At 37.9% G+C, this 21,267-nt stretch overlaps 1 protein-coding gene across 2 annotated transcripts in view; it reads right to left on the reverse strand.

Moving 5' to 3' along the window:
• FARS2 (phenylalanyl-tRNA synthetase 2, mitochondrial) overlaps positions 1-21,267 on the reverse strand; it is a 229,026-nt gene that overhangs the window by 173,836 nt on the left and 33,923 nt on the right. For both annotated transcript variants that reach the window (XM_083875630.1, XM_083875631.1), the window contains one exon: positions 1,186-1,821. In XM_083875630.1, coding sequence (XP_083731756.1) covers positions 1,186-1,803 — 618 coding nt within the window. In that variant the 5' untranslated portion in view covers positions 1,804-1,821. The remainder of the gene's footprint in view (positions 1-1,185; positions 1,822-21,267) is intronic.

The raw sequence follows: 21,267 nt of genomic DNA on the forward strand, positions 1-21,267 counted from the left end.
GAAAAGAACAGCAAACAAACAAGGCTGGGTAAGTCTGCAATGTTTCCATTTTGTGGTTACCAGAGAGGCAGCTGCAGGCTGGATTCGGCAGCACGTGGCTCTAGGGACACCTGCAGAGGCAGATAAGTGTCCACAGTGGAACAAGCAGCGGCTGCACGGGGTGGGAAAGGGCAGTGCAGGCAGCACGAGCCCCTTCCATCACAGAGAAGAGCAGTGCTCTATGATTACCTTAGTTTCCCCTCAGGCATCCAAAGGCATCAGGCTTCTCTGCCAAGCTCCTGTCACCCGTTGGCAAGCGCATTAAGAACGGTCTACATCTCAGTATTATTAGAATAAGCTAGTTTTAGTTATAGAACTGTGAATTTGGCAGTATTGCTACAAGCATACACAAATTATACAAATCAATTACTATTTGGAAAACAAACTGGCTTATATTTACCGCTGATCAATGATGCAGCAGAGTACTTAATGACACCCAGGCATTTGCAGAACATGCAGGCTGTGCCAACAAAACATATAAACTTAAGAGTCTTGGACCTCAAGCTAGAGCTCTTTAGCTGATGCCTCTGGACTCTGATGGGTTTACTGTGCATGCACCACACATAACTATTGGCTGCAACAGATGAATCCTTCAATGCAGCTTTAGGATGAGATGAAGAATGGAACAATTCCCTAGAAAATGACATTCATTTACAGAAGGTTGGCACTATTAAAAGAAAAAACGCCAGTGAGAACTGTACTTGGGAAGTAGCTGTAACAACTCGCATCCAGTGAGTCCTTCAAGAATTGATTTGATAGAGGTTTTGGTAAAGTGATCTCACCAGAAGAGAGTTGTGACAGAAATAGAATTCAGTTGTGCAGATCATTAACCGAACAAGTTGTTTCATTTCAGATTATGTTTCACTTTGCCAGCTTTCAATAATATTGTCTTTCCATTTTTTCATATTTTCCTAGGGAATCTTATGGTTGTTTTCAAATTGAACAAGTTCCATCTACATTTTTCACAAATTAAAAATACTGCTATACGATAATCCACTCGATTTTTACCACTGTGCAGTATAACATTGTTCCTGCAACATGCTTACGTGCGTGAACCTTGTTTATGCAGATGAAGTTCGCTTGCAGCAAACACAAGACCAAGCAACTTACGCAAAATGTCTTTCACCTCAGCTAGAGAATTCATACCTCGTGGCAGGAGAAGAGGCGCACTCCCTCCATCTGATGGAAGACCGGGTAGTGGGTGTTGTCAATTGTGTCCCGGCGGTAGACATCTCCCACTGCCAGGAAGGCGTCCAGGCCAGAGTGTATCAAGTCCCACTGATGAGCCGATGTATGTGCTCTTAGCATGTGCTCACGATTCAAGTAATAGTTATCCTCTTTCCTCCTGCTGGCATGGTTTTGTGGAATAAGCAAACTATCAAAATTCTGCTGGACTGTAACCACCGGAGAAAGACCATCATACACAGAAAAGAGCGGAGTCCCAAGGCGCCCTAGATAATGTTTGTAGAAGTGCTCCTTCACCTGTTCCTTGATTAGCCACAAAGGGTGATGTTTTCTGTTGTGCAAGTTCTTCCCCACCTTGGAAAGAATCTTCTCTGTGACATTGCTGTAGTCATCTTGAGGATAAGATTTACCAAGCAGTTCCACAGTATTTGAGCAGGGTGCACTGGCAGTAAAATCTGAAGGTACAGACTTGGATGAAGAATGCCTTGAATGGGTGGGAATTCCTCTTACTTTTACTTTTGGTGATAAAGCTGTTTTAGAATACTTAGCTACTCTCATGAATTTCCAGAGCATTGCCATTGTAGACTATTTTATGATCTAGAGAAAGAAAAGAAATTAAAAATGTTTGAGTTAGGAACTGCAATGTTGCTGTAGGAATTGCTATTATCTTAGGGATAGATAAATCCAAATATCTGCTTGATCAGTATGACAAAGTTCCCATTACAAACCAGTCTTTTGACTTCAGAACATGGAAAATACTCTTGTGGTGAAATTCCAGCTTGGATATTTTATTCAGTTATCAGGCTTCTGCATGACTGCACCAGTATTAATGACTCTAGACCTAGCCTGAACCCCATTTCAGATGATGCTCTTTAAAGATGAATAAACATTAGGCTTTCTGCAGAATAATATTTTTCATCCAATTAAAACATTTGGCAATGACCAAATAATACTTAAGAGAAACTCAGAAACCTAACAGTGCCCTTCAGCAGTCAGAACTTGCTTATAATAAGCAATTAACTTATTGCTGTATCATCTCCCCCATTAGCAGAAGCTGCAGAACATGTTCCACATCTACCTGATGCATGTGGCACATGCTATGCAATCATCACTAATTTTTCTTTAATGCCACACAAAACCAGTTTAACCTTTCAAACTACTGAACCGCTGTGGAAAAACAGATGGCCAGACAAGTCATATATTTATATATAAACAGTTTCTTAAATTCACATATGAGTATTGCACAAGATTCACGATAAAGACTCCATATAGTCAGAACCAATGTTAGGATTTTGCAGTGAGCACAAAACCCTTTTTTCCATATGTTCCCCAGGATGGCTGTTTTCACAGCTTCCACTGCTGTACAGGGGAGGCAGGTTTGTCAGATACCAGGAAAGCAAAGTGATGAGATTCTTCAAGTTGTCTGAACTGAAGAACTCATTTCCCATCAAAGGGCCATCTTTACACATCCTCCCTGTTCACAGACAGGCTTTGTGCTTCATATGTACACAGCTGCATTCTCTGTAGAGTTCAAACATAATTCCAAAAACAAAGAGTCTTGAGAGTGATGAATCTTTCAGTCACTCCATATGCATAAGCCCATTCTGAGATGAAAAATTATTTGAAAATCTATAGTTGGGCTTCAGAAATACTAGCAAAGGTTCCAGTAAAATAATTAAGCACTAAAATTTGCTTATTATGGAATGGGAAAACAGAGGCATTAGAAGTTAAGTGACTGGGGAAAGGCATCTGCTACAAACAAACTGACTTATATTTCTCTATGAACCAAGAATTATAGGGCCACAGGCTTTCTGAGTGAAAGAATTTTCTGTGAAAGTCATCTTAAATACCGGGGGGATAAAAGTACATAAACAATAATAAACGCACCACAGTTTTCAAGGGATACCTTTCAATCTTCAGTATATTACAATATCTGGCTAGCTTTCCACAGGAACATAAGGAAAACAAGTGTAAGTAACAAAATACACAAGGTGAGACTATTTTTCATACTCTCACGGAATATGTAGGCAAAGAGAACAGACATACTAGAATAGAGAGTCCCAGAAAAAAACAAATCTGTAAAAGGTAAAATCTGTAAAAGGAGTATGGCCACATTTGGCTTTCTTTCTTCTGGCTTATATCTAGAAGTTTTTCATAGGTCTATTTCCTGAAGTAATTGTATCTCAATTGATCAAAATAAAGGCAAGCTGGGTAGACAGAAATTAAACCTGGCGGGGAAGAGTAAGATTACTGAATATTTGGTTTAATCCTTTTTCTGGTGGAGTATCTTTAGAAATAAAGAACAGCTACAAATTTTATCTAGTGTTCAAACTTTCAGAAATTACTGCCTTTGGCAGGGGGGCAGTTAAGAGTTTACAGAACTATTTCACCAAATTAGCTCTTGATCATTACTGAGAACGTTCTTAAAGGAATTCACTTGCACACCAGAAACCACTCTGATAGAGGCTAAGCAAGGGATAGTCTCACATTTTGAAAAGGAGACTCCATTTTTCTGAAACATACGTTCTCCTTCATGGAAAGTGAGTTCTCATTTTCAAACAGCTGCTTGAAATACCCAGTCCTAGTCAGATAATGAATTCAGCTTTCCTTAAGTAAATATCACCATCTGCCCATACATTTATTTTTCTAAAAACTTCAATTCAAAACTTACACATAACCATAACGCCCAAAAATCCTCTCATAACTTTATTGTGATTCTTGTGATGTTTGCTGCTTTCTTAAATATCATTCCTCTGAGAATCAGACAACCATATGAGAAGATTAACTTTCACATAAACAGTTTTGATGATTATGAATTTATGGAAGAAGAAATAAGAACACGCACTACAAGTATTGGGCAGGGAGGGCACGCTTGTTTGTTTGTTTAAGACTCATTATTTTTAAGGGAGACTCCACTAATGCATCTTCAAGGGCTTACCTGATCACATTTCAGTATTTGTAATGAGGAACTCTGCTATCAGTCTCTGATAGTTCAGAAACACTCTTTTTCTGAGCAAGTGATATATACTCCTCACAAACTTGTACGGAGAAAAACCTACATATAAACTTGTATCAGAGTTTTCATCCTAACATTATGCCTGTGCCTTAAATAGCAGTAAGTAATGTAAGCAGTAAGAAAAGTTACAGGTTTTTGATGAGTTATCCAATGTCCAAGAGCTGCAAGCAGCAAGCAGTAAATGTGCCCCTAATATGGTATCACATAGAGAGCTCCAGAAACACTGAAATCCTTCACCAACACTCTGCTGCTTCCCTCTCCCACCACAGAGTCATGTATTCCTCTTTCAGAATCATGACAGAAAAATTATATTGGACTTAGTTCAACTCAACTGGTGACAAGTTACATTTGGGCAGAGACACCACAGAGAAGAAAGAAAGTAAAATATGTTTACACTCTGCAAACTGTACACAAAATCTTCAAAGTAATGTTTACCAAGGCAGAGAGCAACACTGGAAAATAAAGACATCTCTTTACCTTTCTTTTAACAATAAATACCTGGAGTTAAGAATACACTAATTACTTATGTTCATTTACATTTATGCATTTACATCTATTTATTTCTATCTACATTTATCCCAATGTCTGGAAAAGCAGTTCAAATGTAACATTTTCTTCCTCTATTTCCACCATGCTTTTCATTTGGCAGGGAAACAAAACTGCTTTCTGTGCACACTGACAAAACCTGAATCCCTCAGCAAGGCCTGCCAGCCAGCTAACAAGAAGAGCAAGCCAAACAGCAGCTGCAGGTCCTGTAGCTGAAAACAAATACATAAACGGGAAATAGACATTGAACAACCACCACTGGTATCTACAATCCAAAGATGGCAAAGCCCTCCAACCAGCATCACCAGTGAGTCGTGTGTTCTGGGCTTGACAGTGGCTCTGGCTCACAGCTGGGAGCCAACACAGGGCTTTGGATGCAGACACAGGGCTTTGGAAGCAGGCTGTTCTGCTGGCAGCTCTCCGTGGAGTTTCTCAAAGCTCTGCAGGTGGACATGCAAGCACCAGGCCCAACACCTCCTACTACACATGTCCTCAGCCAGACACCACCACTGACACATTCCCGGGCACCTCAGCAGCTCCCCTGAAGCTCAAGATGCTGTACCTCAATCTCCATACTGAGATGTCTACTACAACTCGGATAGGATTGACATCATACATTATGGTGTGCCAATACACTTAGAACTATGCTTCCACCTAGGCATGAGCTTTTGAGCAGCTCCAAGGCAGACCAGAGGGCAGGAGGTGGCATCCATGCCACCCAGGGGTGAAGGCATAAGAACAATCCTGGCCACGCTGTGCACAGACCAGCCACCAATACAACCACACTTGCCAACACCAGTCCTGTACCACAGACACTGTGACACTTCTACAGCAGTTTCAATTGATGGGCAAGGCTCCTTCCTCCCCCACGGAAAACCAGCCATTCCTCATGCAGCAGCCCAGCAGACATTATACATGCTGAAGTACACCACAGTCAGGAGCCTGACAACATGGAAACAGACAGAATACATCAGACAAAAAATACCATGGTTTTGGAGAACATGCAAAAGGCAGTTTGATTTGATAAGAGATCATGCTGCTGTACTGTTAAGGAATGTCTTTTCATGTCTAAATCCAGGTTTCCATGTCATAGTGCAGCAAGGATTAAGACAGCATTATCACAGCTGCAGTGGTATTTGTCACAATTCTCCACTATCCAGATGAGGTTTAGGAAAGAATTGTAGACTCGGAGAAATTCCTCCTTACACCTGCTTTGAAAAAGGAGGAGAAAAGAGGGGTAGTTTAGCAGCTCACAATGAAAAAAACCAGTGCTGTGCACTGTTGTTTTATTCACTCACCTCGCCTGTAAAAGTGGAAGAGGGAGAATGCTCCTGTTGGAGCAAACTAGTGCCCAAACAGGCCAGCTTTGGGGCCATTTGCTCAGTATTTGCATCTGTGAGCCAAGGGCACCCTCACTCCTGTTGGACGCTTTTCTCTCTGCCCTGTGCTTTTTACAGCTTATGGATGCAGAAACACAGATGGGCTACTGCATACATATACCCAAGTACATGACGGGTTTGAAACCAAAATTCTACAAAGATGAGAGTCTGTCTCCTATCCAAGAATAGATAATTAATGCAAGACTCTGAAGTGCCATAGAAAATGTTAGAAAAGTTGGGCTGCCACCATTTTGTGATGTGACAGCTTTTATCTACCGTATGTGTGGGGAGGGGAGTTCAACCAACATAGCATATGTTAAAACAAAAATTATAAACATATGTTAGGCTGCTAAAATTGGACATTTACCAGTCTGCTTAGCAATTTAGCTAAGCATTGAATTTTAGTTTTGAAAACTATGTAGGCATACAGCAGCAAATATCATTGTATTGCCATGACCGTATCTGCATTGCATAGGATACAACATAAATTATTTTGCATGCAAAACTAATAACAAGCTTGGATTTTTTTAATGCTCATTTTAAAATGATGATACATTGTTGCACACCAGAACAGACTTCTACTGAGCATGCTGAGTTTATATAATACACACAGACTTCTGAATTAGCCTTACAGATAACAGAATGGATCCATTTTAGAACCTGACCTTCCAAGGGCAGAATATTATCACATATCCCTGATGATGGCTAAACACCATTAAAGTACTTCACCACTAAAGAAATCCACTGGCAAGATAATATAGCTTTCAAGTATTTGGCTCTTAATTTTTTCATGTCTTTGGAGTTCATCTAGTTAATAACCTGTCAGTAAGTTCCAGAAACACACAGAATAACTTTTTATTATTATTTTGTTATTTTGTTATTTTCTTGACTGAAGCAAAAATATGTCATAAGCTGGCTGGCTGTCTGCTCTGTAGTGGTGATACATTAATCATGATGCCACCTTCGGCAACATTCCAAGGCTTGCAAGATTGAGAGAGAAAACTAAAAAACCTTTTCTGGGATAAGGCATGATCCTAATTTCTCTCAGTGTTATATATAAGACCTTCTTAAATACGAGACGTACTGACAAGCATGCTACTTTTCCACTAATGCAGAAGGTGCTGATTTTCTGAACAAAGGCCAGCATCTCATGGCCTGTCTTACACATACAAGCACCTGGAGGCAAGCACAGAAATCATGGTCCACACTGCTGAGACACACCTTCAACCACCTGCACAGATCCTTCAGGATTGCAAGATGGGACAAGACAACCACAGTGAACAGCAAGTCTTCGGAGAAGGGAAGATACCTCTGGGCAAGCACCCATTTCAAAATGTCTTGCATCATCCCTTCAGTCCACTCACCCTTCAGATGCAGGCTGGATATTGCAAAAGATGACAAAATGCTATCTCACTGCAGCAACTTTCAGTTCCCCATGCGGGCCTCCAAAGGCTGCTGCAGGCTCTGGTTTCCCTGCTAAACACTGTCACTCCCGGATTGTTCAGGTTTATCCGTAAATTTCCCACTTACTAAAAGGATAATGCTTCCAGGCACATGATTCAAGGCAAGTAAAACACATTTCAGTAGCCAAAACACTTGCAAACTCTGTAGCTGTGCTGCCAGTTGGTATGAGACAATTTCAATGACTGATATAATCAGATTCCAAGAAAAGTTGTAGTGAATTTGTTTTAAGCATTTCAGAAGTAGAGTATCCATGCAATGGAATTTGTGATCAGCAAGCTAATCAGGTACATCCCACTGCTGAATTATTGAGATAGTATATAATTTTTCAAAAGATAAATGCATAATAAAAGATCAGAGCATAAATGACATTAGGAGTTAAAGACCAAAGGAAAACAAATTCAGACTTCTGGATCGGTGGAAAGGCACCAAACTCTCTAACATGCAAAATTCAAAAGTATAAGCCTGAAAATCCTGACCACATTATTTTCATTTGGACTTAAAAAAACAAACAAATAAAAACAAAATAAGCAAATTCAGGAAAGAAATTATTGTTGGGAAAAGAAGTTATATATATGCATGACAGAAGATTAAACTAAGAAAAATCGCCCCTGCTCAGAAACAATATCTGTTTTTTTCTTTCATTAATACATTAATTATACTAAAAATTAGATGGCTGTGACCTGATGTCCTGGCAACATTCCTGTGTTCTTCCTTACCTCCACAATGAGACAAAACAGCTAATAGTCAATTCCATATTTTAAGGGAAAATCCTCATTATACAAACATATTTTGAATACATTGCATTACAAATTACATACTGTGAAAAGGCAATGCAGAAATTATTCCTAAATATTCTCAAATGTGTCTACTGCTTTTAAAATATCCATTTTTCAAGGAATGCAATCTGAAAAAATGCTACCTTTGGCTGCTGAGGGAATATTCTTTTTCCAATGCCTTGAAAAATGTTGCCAAACAGCTTTCTGCATTTGTAAATAACTGTCAGATGAAAGGGACAGAAACACTTAAATACCTATCAAATTCTCACTGCATTTAAGATATGAACTAGCTCTTCTGCCTTCTTTTTTCCTCCCATGTCTGCAACTCATTATCTGTATTTTTTTACAGAGGCATACACCACGAAGAATTTTACTTCTATAGAGTTTCATATGAGTAAAAAAAAAATTGTTTAGAAATTAAATATTAGCAGTATTTATGTGTAGTGGGGGATGTTCCTAGTTCTCACCGATTAGCTGCATCATTTGGGCATAATAAAACTTTAGAGACCTCATCCTGCCTTAACAGGAAGGGGGAGTAATACTTTTTTTTAAAACTTATTAAATACCAAGAATGGCATTGGCATGCATGCAGACTTGGTACCAGTGCTAAAGACAGCAGGGAAACCAAATGATTTAGATGGGCCATGCCAGAGGGGGCAGCTAACACAAATCACTATGTTTATCCACAAGTGGGAAAGTCTTCAGCTTTACCTGCTGTATCCCCACAGATTCTAATTCCATTCTTCAGGAGTATTGGAGAAATCTATGACCATAGATCTCCAGATACCCTCCTTAGTAATACCCTAGATGACATGGTGTTAGAATAATTTAAGTATTATTATAAAATGACAGCATAATTAGTATATTAGACCCGGGACTTACGTCATGGTTGTAATATGTATGTAACCAACAGTATTTAAATCAAACAAGCCTTTCTTAAGATGTTTCAACCCCAAAGAGCAGCAGGAATATTGTAAGATTTGTGTCATGTCAATTTTCTGTTGCATCAAGCTTTAAAGAGATCAGTTTCATAAATCTGCTATCATCTTAAGCCAAAGTATCACCAGAGATCCGCACCTCAGACCTAGCAGTGATATGAACTTGGTCTCAGCTCAAGCCCTAACTCAGCTGTGGAATCACTCCTTGGTCTGTCTCTGTTGTAGAAATAATGGAAGTGTGAACAGACAGAGCCTTTATCAGGACTATGTATATTTCAACAGCCAATCAAAAAAAGAAAGAGACAAATATCTCTACGGATTTCCCTTCAGAATCAATAAGTCTCACAGACTTTAGGATGGATAAAGAAGAGAATATGTGGATGTTTGCAATGGAGACTCCACTACAGTCCAACACCTCCCAGCTGGAAAATTTGTCGTCACGTGTGTACAAATAAGTCATCTCTAGTTTGAACTGCACCATCTTCATTTATCTGTCATGGGCTCTGACAAAGCATTTAAGGAAAAGATTAGAAGGCTCCTAAGGAAGGAACTACATTTCCTTGCCTGGGGCATACCACTTGTCTAAGGTTGGTAGGAACAGGCCTGAAATATTAATGAGTAAGCCATTTGTCAAGAAAATTATTCAAGAAAACTTGGCAGCCATACAAAGGGGTTAGCAATAACATACCAAGCTAGGGCAGTGCACACTAAGCACTTGAAAGAGAAAACAGAAAGGAAAAACAATTTAAAAATCCTTCTCATTTGCCTGTCCACATTCATAAGCTTTGGAAGAAAACAGTAAATTAATGAGTGAGTAAGATATCACACTCAGTAATAGCAGGTACTAACTTCTAAAAGAGACTATGAGCTGCTCTAGGTCTAGAATTCATGTTTTCAAGTATTGATTCCTTCAAGACATTTCTTCTAGTGACATTCTTTGCAAATAAACTTGCTTACCAGGTAGCATGTGAGCTAAAAAGTGTTGTCATGACGGAAGCTACTTAATTATTGAAAATGCACATAAGTAAATGGGAAAAAAACCAATTCCCACAAGGGAAAGACACACAAAACCAAAAAAGCACAGGCTTATTGAGGTTTCCTCACAAATCATAGTGAAGAAAAGCAAAGACAAAATTGTAACCACTCTGTTAAATCAGAATTTAAAATCTATACGCCCTAAACAGACTAAATCACTTCTAGGAGTTTCCAAGTATCATTTCTCCTTAAGAGGAACTTGCAAAAGAAAAAGATTTAAAATACTTCAGTCAGACCCCATGTTTTTAATTTGTTTTATAATTTTTTATATAATTATAAGTATGTTTTAGGGTCAGGTATATTATAATTTTATATAGCACTCTTTATATAATAAATTTGAAGATTTAGTTTTTAAGTAGACAGTTGCTAGTTTTTTGTCACGTAAGCAAACCTGAAAAGCATCTAAAGCATCACAGTATATTAAAAAGTAATCTAAAATTTGTATTAAATAAGATGATTGTCAAATAAAGCAAATTAATAATTTATTTTGATTTATTAAGACATAGCCAACACCTTGCCAAATGTTAAACATGTCCAACAATGTGATCCATAGGTTTAATCACTATTGACACCACAATTGGACTCACTGATATACCCAGAACAGTGTGATGCAGCAGCATTTAGACTTTCATTAAGTAGCACTTTGCTTTTCTGAAGCATATCTCTACATAGGATCTCAAAGTGCTTTTCAGCCATTAACCAGTTAAGCTCTACAATATGCCCATGGGAAAAGTATTGCATTATTTATACCCATTAGTGCATCAGCTCCCCAAGTCAAAAGCACTGTATTTCAACATTTTGGCTTTCACCCTTTTTTTCCCAAACTGTTTTGACTATATTGCCATTTTTCTCCGTGTTCTGAATGTTTTTGTTGTTTGCAATATCATTTTATCAACAGTTTAACAAGTATAACTGCTACTGTGAACAGAATCAAAATGTTTTGAAAGCAGCTTGCCAGAACTGCCCATTAGAAACCACACTGAACAGTTCAGAAATACTGAGATATTCCCGTTGAAACAATCTTCTTCTTGAATGCGCAGATTTTTAAGGCTCAAACCTACATTCCTTGAGCAAGAATTACGGAGTCATTCCTCTGCTTGTATTGTGGCTCAATAACTTCTGTGTTATTGTAATTACAATTATGTACTTGGTATGATCAGGAGAGATCAACTGTAGAGGCAGAAGATATTTAGGAAAGATGGGAAGGCATATAAATGAAATTTTATTGATGGAAAGGGAAACACAAAACTGGGTGGACCGATCATGGCTGCTGTAGCTGTTCCATGGCAGGGTTGGCCTAAACCCCAGCATGGCATTCACAAATTGTTGTCTTCTAGACAGGATTGCACCTCTGGTCACCATGTTTACCAAAACCAAGGGCAGCATTTAGTTCAATTAGGAAATTCTATTACAGAAGCACAGCCTGTTTCAGTGCTCTGCCACCCAAAACCAAGTTCTTCCTCATGTTGAGATGAAACTTCTTGCATTTTATTTTATATCCATTGTTCCTCATCCTGTCACTGAGCACCACTGAAAAGACTCTGGTACCATCCTCTTGGCACCTGCCTTTGAGATATTTACATGAAAGAGATGAGATGAGATGAGATGATGAGATCCCCTCTCAGTCTTCTCCAGATTAAACAGGCCCAGCTCCAGCAGTCTCTTTTCATAAGAGATGCTCCAGACCCTAAATCATCTCTGTGGTCCACTGGACCCCCTCCTGTAGCTCCTTGTCTTTCCTGTACTGAGGAGCCCAGAAATGCACACAGCCCTCTAGATGTGGCCTCACCAGGGCTGAGCAGAGGGGCAGCATCACCTCCCTCGACCTGCTGGCCACATCCTTCCCAATGCACCCCAAGATGCCATTACAGCCCTCCTGGCTGTAAGGGTACTGTTGGCTCTTAGTCAACTTGTCATCTACCAAACTGTTGGTGACCTCTTTTGGAGAAGTTTCACATTGTACCTAACCCCACTGGTGCTCTTGCCTCAAATTTTGCAGTGAATCACGTCAGCCTCCCAGTCTGGCCAAGGAAAAGAGTATTACATGGGGGTTTGTGTCTCCTGTATCAGTTATGAGACCTAACAGTGTCATCTGAAATTCAAACACAACACATAACAAGATCCAAGGCAAACAATTACGAATCTTTCAGTCATATTTACCAGTGAAAACCTGGTCAAAAGCCACAGCACACCATCAGCCTTACGATTTGGCTCTGCAGAAGCCAAAACGCTTGGTGCCAGCCTGGCACAGCAGCCAGCATTTGCCAAACAATTTTTGCAGAACTGACTCAGCAGAGCTCACACAAAGCCCACAACAATTTAAGAGTAAAGGAAAAAGAAAGCAAAGCTCACCAATGTCATGAAACAGCAAGAGGATGTCCACCACACCATGCATTGTCACCACTATAGCAGCCCTTGAATCCAGGAAGACTAAAGACAAAACATGAATATACAGCACACAAAAGGAAAATTGCCATGCCTGGTGCTGCCAGCACAGGCAATCAGAAAAAAATATGAGTGACAGATACCACATAGTAGTGCTAAATAATCCTACACTATAATCTTTAGGATGACCAGTGGGCAGAAAAAAAGCAAATCCACAGTGTAATTTAAAAGCATTATACTATGCTCAGAAACCAAATCATTATTGAACAGAGATGTAGGTCTCAAGGTGCAGTAAGGTAGGAAACAGTGATGTGCTGAGACCAGAATCAACTACACAGGACCTGAGAAGGCCACAATGAATTCACTTTATGGTAAAAAGGTATGGCCACAACCCCTCTCCCTCACATAAATAAAATCCAAAGCTGCAAGGAAAATCAGGTCTCACTTAACAAAGAAAAACATAACCAGCATCTACACAACACCTAACTCAGATAGCCATAGATTTATGATGTGAGCCATTATTTTTTCACTACTACTAAACTTCCATATTACATTCCTGGGATTCCAGGGAACACTGCCTGGAGCTGTTAAATAAAAATGATGGTTCAGAATTGTTTTATTCTCTGTACCTCCTAGTTCAAAGGTACAATTCTGCAAGTATAGGCTAAATAAAAATATTAACATCATTTTCATGCTACTACTCTACATATACTCAAAGAATCAAAATATTTACAGAAAATTTATCCAGCTTAAAATATGACATAACAAAATCTGGCCTAGCATAGCACATTGTCTCATTTTCTATGCAACATTAAAATATGAATATTGGACACTCCTTTTGAGGCTGAGTTGAGAAAATCATATTCATCACATCTGATAAACCTGATTCATCTACAAATCTACTGAATGCCCAAATGTGAGGTTGCAATTTATTCAAAACCATGTAAGCAAAACTGCAACGATTTCTATGCACAATTGCACAAACATCTAACTTCAGTACCTCTAAATTAAATTTGCATGTGATGCTTTCATATTTGTAAATTACAACTAAACATTTCCAGTTGTTTACATGTTCCTACCCCACCAGCCAAGGATGAAAAGTCTGAGGATGAAGAATTTTTTTAATTATGAAAGTAAAAGCTGCTATCCTGGACCTGTCCAGCATTTAATTTTCAGCTATTCCAATGCACTCATTGGCATCTGGGCTAGAAACTCTCTTTTTCCACTTCTTCTCTCTGTCATCTGTTGGAGACAGAGTAGAATAATTAGATTGACCCAAGGAGTTCTGATTCCTTTCAGTGTGTGGTTCACTTCTTGACAGCACAGAGAGGAGTCATGATAAATAAGGATCAATAGACTGGATAGGAATGTTTAAATTTTCTTCAAAGCTGAAGAGCAATGTCACAAAAAAAAAAAATGAACTTTTTTTTTTAAGGCAAGTTATTTGGGAAAACATGCTGAGTGAGTTTACTGCGTAGCAAAGTTTACCAAAGAGCTGTGAAGACTAGAATTTAAATAAAATGAAACTGAAGCCAGTCTTTTCAGTTCTCATTTACTTCTTACTAGAAACACAGCTCAAAGGAAAGGAAAGCAATCAAAGCATGATGTTAACATTTCAACATCAGTTAAAGAAGAATTACATCCAGTGGAGGGGTCTTCAATCACAGACTGTTGCAAAGTCTTACATGAAATCCACCATTATGATCAGCACCTCTGTTCATAATTACTGCAGAAGATCAAATACTATGTACAGGCAGGCAGAAAAAAATTATTAAAAAATATACAACCTCTTGCTTTCAGGATGATTCCATTTAATTAAGGGAGAAGTAGAGGATTCCTGCATTATCATTGCTGTCACAGACCTGTTGTGAGCATTCAGTCTTCTTTAGCACTACATGAATTTAAGATAAAATAACTATAAAACACCCAATAAGATTATTTTGCCTTAAAGTCTTAAAGCCATCTTTTCATAGCAGAGTAGCAAACTAGGGAAAGCTCTTCTAATGTCTCTTTTATAGTTTCAAATTACTTCTCTGCTATTATGATTAATTGGATATCATGTGAAGTGGGTACAGCATAATGTTTCGTCAGAAAAAGAAGAGGTAAATTTCAGCAATCTTTTAACGCAATGTGCTTTTTGCAGCCCTTTTTACAAATTTGTGTAGATTTCAAAATAAATAATAAAAATATATCCTTTGGTGTGTCCAATGATGACATAACATTCACACTTAAGGGTGAAATTCACCACTTTGCAGAAGGGTGGCACGCAACTCATTGCAGGTTAGGCCTTATAAAGATAACTACAAAATTATGCAAAGTTCTGATGCCTGAAGCCTGTACTAGATGTATCTCACATAGCAGGAATCTGCAGCTTAAGGCCTGAACTCAAATCTGTTTACTGAGAACTTTAGAGCACAGCCTTCTGACATACCAGGTATACTCAAAAATATCTTGTGTAAATAAAATTGAATCTCCGTAAGAATGTCCCACATTCAACTGTTCAAATCATTACCACATTCATCTCCACCCTAATGGTATCCACACTTTATTTCATTTCAGTTCCATGTGCATCAAATTTACTGCAGTCAATACAACTGTCATGCTAACTTCTGTTATTCCAGTCAAAAATCACAAGTTTATTATTAGCAATCTGTGGGCAATTAGTATAAGTATCAGCAGACTTGGATTTATCTTAATTAGTGTTTGTTTCAATTCCACGAGCAAACAAGAACTCATCAGTAAAACACTACAGTAAGAGTACCAATGACTGTATCTAGCTGTAGTCATGCTGCTGCATTCAGCCCTCTCTCTCTGAAAAAGGCAATTTTACATTGAATTCTATGTATTTTTCAGTATGTCACATAATGCCTTCATGACATACAATTTAGCCCATGACATACATCCTATAGATACAAATGACACAAAATACACACCAGTAAAGAAGTAATCTGAAATAAAAGATTATTCTTTGATATTTGAAAGGATACTTTCATATTTGTCTCTTCTATAGCAACTGATCTGCATTGTTATAAGCATCCAGTCATTACAGAAGTCCAGCAGAAGCCTGACAATGAAAGCTACTAAAACAGTCACAGAATACCTTTATCTGACCATCCAACTATTGGCACATATGTAGCTACTAACATGCAAGCACCTCAAACTTTCTTTTTGTTTTCTTGCTACGAGACCATTTAGCAAAACTCAAGTTCTATTTTGCACTTACAAATAACTACTCCTACTCGTTCCTTAAGCATCATCGCATCTTTAAAAATTTCAGCTCTTATTCTATCACACTGAGAAACAGTGGGGAAAAGGTAGTACAGGCTAGAAACCACAAGATTCCTAATTTCCCTTTTATGCTTTCCAGCTTGTATTACCAAAGAAAAGGCAGCTCATCTCCTCACACAAGCTTTCTCATAAGCAGGTGTTTTCTACAAGAAACCACCGAATGAAGACAAAATTTGCTGATTTTATGACCCCCCAAAAAAATTGTTACTAGTCCTCTGTCAAATACAAGATGGTTTTCTGAGTGGGTTTTTGCAAGGATCTGAACTTGGTCCAGTTTCAGGGAGCATTTCCATTGGCAACCTACAGAACTGAACAGAGGACACGCTTAAATCTGCTGATCATCAAGAGCCAACACTGCAGGTATACTGGATAACAGGGCTGGAACCATTCTGTCAAATTGGAGAAGTGGTCAGAAAAATAACAGAACAATTTTTCAGGGGCAAGTGCAACTTTCTGTACTTTGTCAAATCCAGCTGCACGCCGACAGCACAGCAAATAAACTGCTAGACAGCACCTTCCTCAGAGGGGAATCAGGGCTTGCAATAGACCATGAGCTTGATAAAAATTCAAAATGGAGTTTAAAAAAAAAAAACAAGAGGCATCATGTGGGTATATAAAAAGGAATATATACCACATAAAATAGGAAGCATTCCTGTCCTGTTTAGCAGGAAGGAATAAATAAGTCAAATTTTTGGCATGAACTTTATAAAAAATACAAAACAATTTGAAGTGTCCAAAGACAGTAGCAGAAATTACAAGTCCAAAGAAGGAAGTATGGAGAAAGACTGAATATACTAGGACTACATAGCCAGAGAAGAAACAAATTAAAGGCACTTTCACCATCATCATCAGATCTGAAAGAAGTAGCACATTCTTTTTAATAACCTTGTCTCCACTGCACCCTGGGAAGGACATGTAGCAATTCACCTACCAAAACCAAAGTGAGAAAAATCTGTGTTAGTTATAAGAAGAAGTCTTTCTACAAATACAGTGACATGTTGCAAGAGAGGGCTTGTGCAGACCCTATTGTAGTTTTATTATTTCATGCAGATTTCTAAACAGCTGTGCTAAAAAGAAACAGGTGTAAAATTCAACCTGCTTTGGGGGCCAGACTAGTCAGTATCTCAAGGTCTTTCCAGTCTTATTGTGGTTTGTTATAATTTCTGTGATCATTATCACAATTTTTTTTTAATGAAGCACATATTAAGGGCTTATTCCTTAGAGATCTATCCAAGTCTTTCTTTCAGTAGCAGTTTTAATGGTGCTCATGGCTTTATGCCAGTTACACTGCTGAAAGCTTAGCAGGTGATGTATTTGCTTATAGGCACTGTCATATTTTATCCATCTCAGCATCTATTTAGTAAGTGCTTTAGCATACTAGAGTATGGCAGGTGCTATATAAAACACAGCATTATTTTCCATATTTTATTCCCCTCTTTGGCATTCCTACTCTCAGATTAACTGGCAAAAGTACAAATATTCACAGCAATTTCAAAAAAGAAAGTCTGAGTGCTCACTGACAGCCACAGTTAGCTGTGTACTATCAGTAAACAAAACATGACACAACACTGTTCCTTTCCTATTACAACAAAATTTCTCAGCAGTTTTTTGTACATTTCAGTTTCATATGAAATATGATGGTAGACTAACTGCAGAGGCCATTCAGACACCACCTCCTAACTGTGTGTTGGAACAACACTACCTAGTTTACTTCAAACGGTAGTATTATGGTGGTATTTCAATTAGTCCCTTTGTCTTGTTTCAAGGCAGAGGATAGCAAGGAAAATCCATATGGATTAGGCTTTTCCATTCATAATTTCATGCTACTCTTATAGGATTTCTAGGTGTTCTAGGTAAAAACTTCCACTGAAATTAATGGATTACACCAGAAACATCTACGGAAATCAGACTAAGCTGACAAGATACTATTTTCACTCTATTCTTCAAACTGCAGTCACACATACTGTGATGTTTTAACTTCTTTCTTTAGTATTCCTTCATAGAAGGAATACTAAAAAAATGATGACAGAAGTCATCAATTCCATTACTTCTTGAAAAACTTATACTAATTTCTCTTCAATCTCCTTTTAGAGAATAAGGGGACTGAAACTGAATACAATACTCAAGAGTCAATATTTCAACTGATATTACTGAAACATAAAATAACTTTGCGAAGGTCATCTCCTCCTAACCCAATGCTTTGCTTTACTTACATTTCATCTTGGCTGCACTCCTCACTACAGTGATATTAAACATTAAGCACAACACAAACCTGTATGATGCTTGTGACTTTACTGCTTGAAGGACTTCAAAATAAAATATTTCTCCTTTTCTTAAAGCAGCAAGGTTTTTAATTTGTAATTTGTTACTCCAACACCTCTAAGCAGATTCACTTAGAAGTGCAAGGAACATATTTGAATTTTATTCACAATGCTTTCACTTTTGTCCATCACTATAAGATATGAACAGCAATATCTCCTAAATAATTACAGCTGATGTTCACACCCAAGTGATTCAGAAATGATGCTTCACTGTCCATACTATTTTATTTCAGGGCAAAAAAGAAGGTAATACAAGTGAACACTGGCAGAAGCAGGAAAAAAAAGAAGTAGTTTTTCCTTTATCCTGTGTCATTAGGCAAAAACCTTTTTCTAACAATGTCACTTGAGTAGCAGCTGTCTCCTATTGAAAAATGCTCAAAATCATGCAAGATGTCAGATATATGGTATAGGCCAATGCATTTAGTATTTTATGTGTTTCAAATACCTAAAAAGTCATCTGAAGATAATTTTAGGAACAACTAAAAAATCAGAAAATGCAATTCCTAAGGTAGAATTCTTCTCACTGCACATCACAGAGTGCTCCTCCCAGAGGAGGACATTTCAGAGTGCACTTCTACATAATCACAGAATCTACTACCCTAGGAACAAAATTACAATAAAGCATCTTACCAATAACAGTAGAGAAGGTCAAGGCAAGACAAAAAATCCGATAATAGGCCCTCTTACAAAGCAGCTTGGAATCAACTTTCTTTTTTTTTCAGTAAAAAAAAAAACCAAGTACAGAAAATTATTTAAAATACCAAGCATGAAAAATCCACACAACTATTTAATGATTTTGCAGGACAGAGAGCTCCACAACAGACTTAATGATAAAATACATATGTTAGCACACATAAGCTTTTCTTGAATCAAACTAGGTGAGTGTAAACTAACAATGCAATCAACAGCATCAAAAGCATTTCCAATGTCTCCAACATGTTTTTGTCTCCTGTTCTGGAAGACTTACCACTGATCTTTCCTTCAGAAACACAAACTGAGCATGAAGGGTACCCATTGCAAACATATCCAGAAGAGAAAACAATCCCTTCCTCTCCTCCACTCTATCAGTTCTGTGAAGTAGAATAGTCTTTTTTTAAATTGCATATACCAGTGATAGAAAAGCAGTCACTTGGCAAGCAGATTATTTCTTGACTGCTAAAGCAAACTCCTCAGGAATGTCTTGGGTTGTTTTATTTTTAACCACAAGACTTAAGGCTTTCATCTTCCAGAATTATTCAAACTTTTGGAGCAGGACAAGCAACATAACATTATAATCATGTTTACAATGTTTTAAATCATGACTCTGTTTTTCAAATCCCATATTTTTCATATGGGAAAAGTTGGATTATCAGCTTTCATCCACTGCAGAGCACATGTTTTTTATTTCCTGTAAAGTTTCCTATAAACTGTAAAGTTTCAAGGCACTAAATCTTAGGTGTACTTTGTTTAGTTACTGAACTTTATTACAAGTAATTCTTACAGGCTTTTTATATGCGTATTAAAATATCTTCCTTTCTTGACTATATACAGCAATGAAATAACTAAAGAGTAGATTTACAGATGCAGAAAATGAAAACTACCTACAATAAAAATGTAAAACCCTCTGAACTGTTAGTAAATAAACTATTCTTCAGAATCTTTTTGGTGTACTATATATCAAACTCGATGGTGAGTGTATAGCATAAAATTTTACTGATACAATCTTAAGATTACTACTTATGACTCACAAGCAGCAACAGTTGCCATACAAACTAGAAGTGATAGTGCCATCCATACACTAGAAGTGTATAGAAGTGATGGTAAAACTTTCAGACTTTATGACATAAGCCATCACCATTCTGCTGACTAAGATCTTAATTACATATGTAAGCTGAGGGCACTTGTTCACAGGTCACACGGGGTCTCAAATCTCCCTGAATCTCCACTTGATAATCAACCATTCCCTTCTTCCCCTGCCAAATCTGTCTTGGCATCAGCTTAGACTCTGCTTGTTTTCCATTCTTTCCATTAAAATCATCATCTCTCTCAGCTCTGCTCAGCATATCAATGCACAAGGCTTCCAGGGGCTACCAACACAGGATGAAAATGAAGCTAATTTTACACTCAAGAAAAATGAAACTCTGAGCAATACAATTTGTAAACCTTCTCAAACCCCAGAGAATTTAAGACTCACCCTAAAGTCTTGTCGTATCAATCTTTTGACTGTATTTTTATTACTGGACTTTCAATTAGACTCATTCATGCTTGATTCTACTGGAACACAAGCTCAAGGAAAAACCTGAAGCTGGCCAAGTGCTGTCTGATCCACCACACTTCATTCTGCCCTTTTCTGGAGTTTCAGGCAAGTGCATAACCGAGGAGAAAGTCATTAAGAACTTATATCTTTATATTCCATGGTGCACAAATTAAACCATATGATTTGTCTGCAAGGGAAGAGTTTCATGTCAATAGCAAAAGGTGAGGGAGGAGGAACAATCCACAGATTTTAACCTAAAACAGATTTTTTTTCTTACTATTTTAAATATAACTGAAATAATTTCCTCTGCACATTACGATGACCAACTTGCAAAATAATTGCCCCTGCTTGAAGCACCTACAACAGAGTTTGCAGAAAATGGGAAAAGCTTTTTTCACCTGTGACTATCAGTCCATGACTATATCAATCTAAACTGAAAAAGACTATTTTAACGATCTCCTACTGCATTCCACCTTTCAATGGTGGACTCAATGGAACAATGGATACTCTCAAATGAAACTTGCCACTTCATGGAATGATTCTACTATTGCAGAGAGAGCTTCTCTTTTGAAAGAAAAAAATAATCTTCCTACAATTTTTTGCCTTCAGTGATGTACAGATTCTTTCAGTTTTTTTGGTCTCTGTCTGATGAATTCATG

Source organism: Zosterops lateralis, assembly GCF_965231275.1.
Source record: "Zosterops lateralis genome assembly, chromosome: 1".
NCBI classification, from domain to species: Eukaryota; Metazoa; Chordata; class Aves; order Passeriformes; family Zosteropidae; genus Zosterops; species Zosterops lateralis.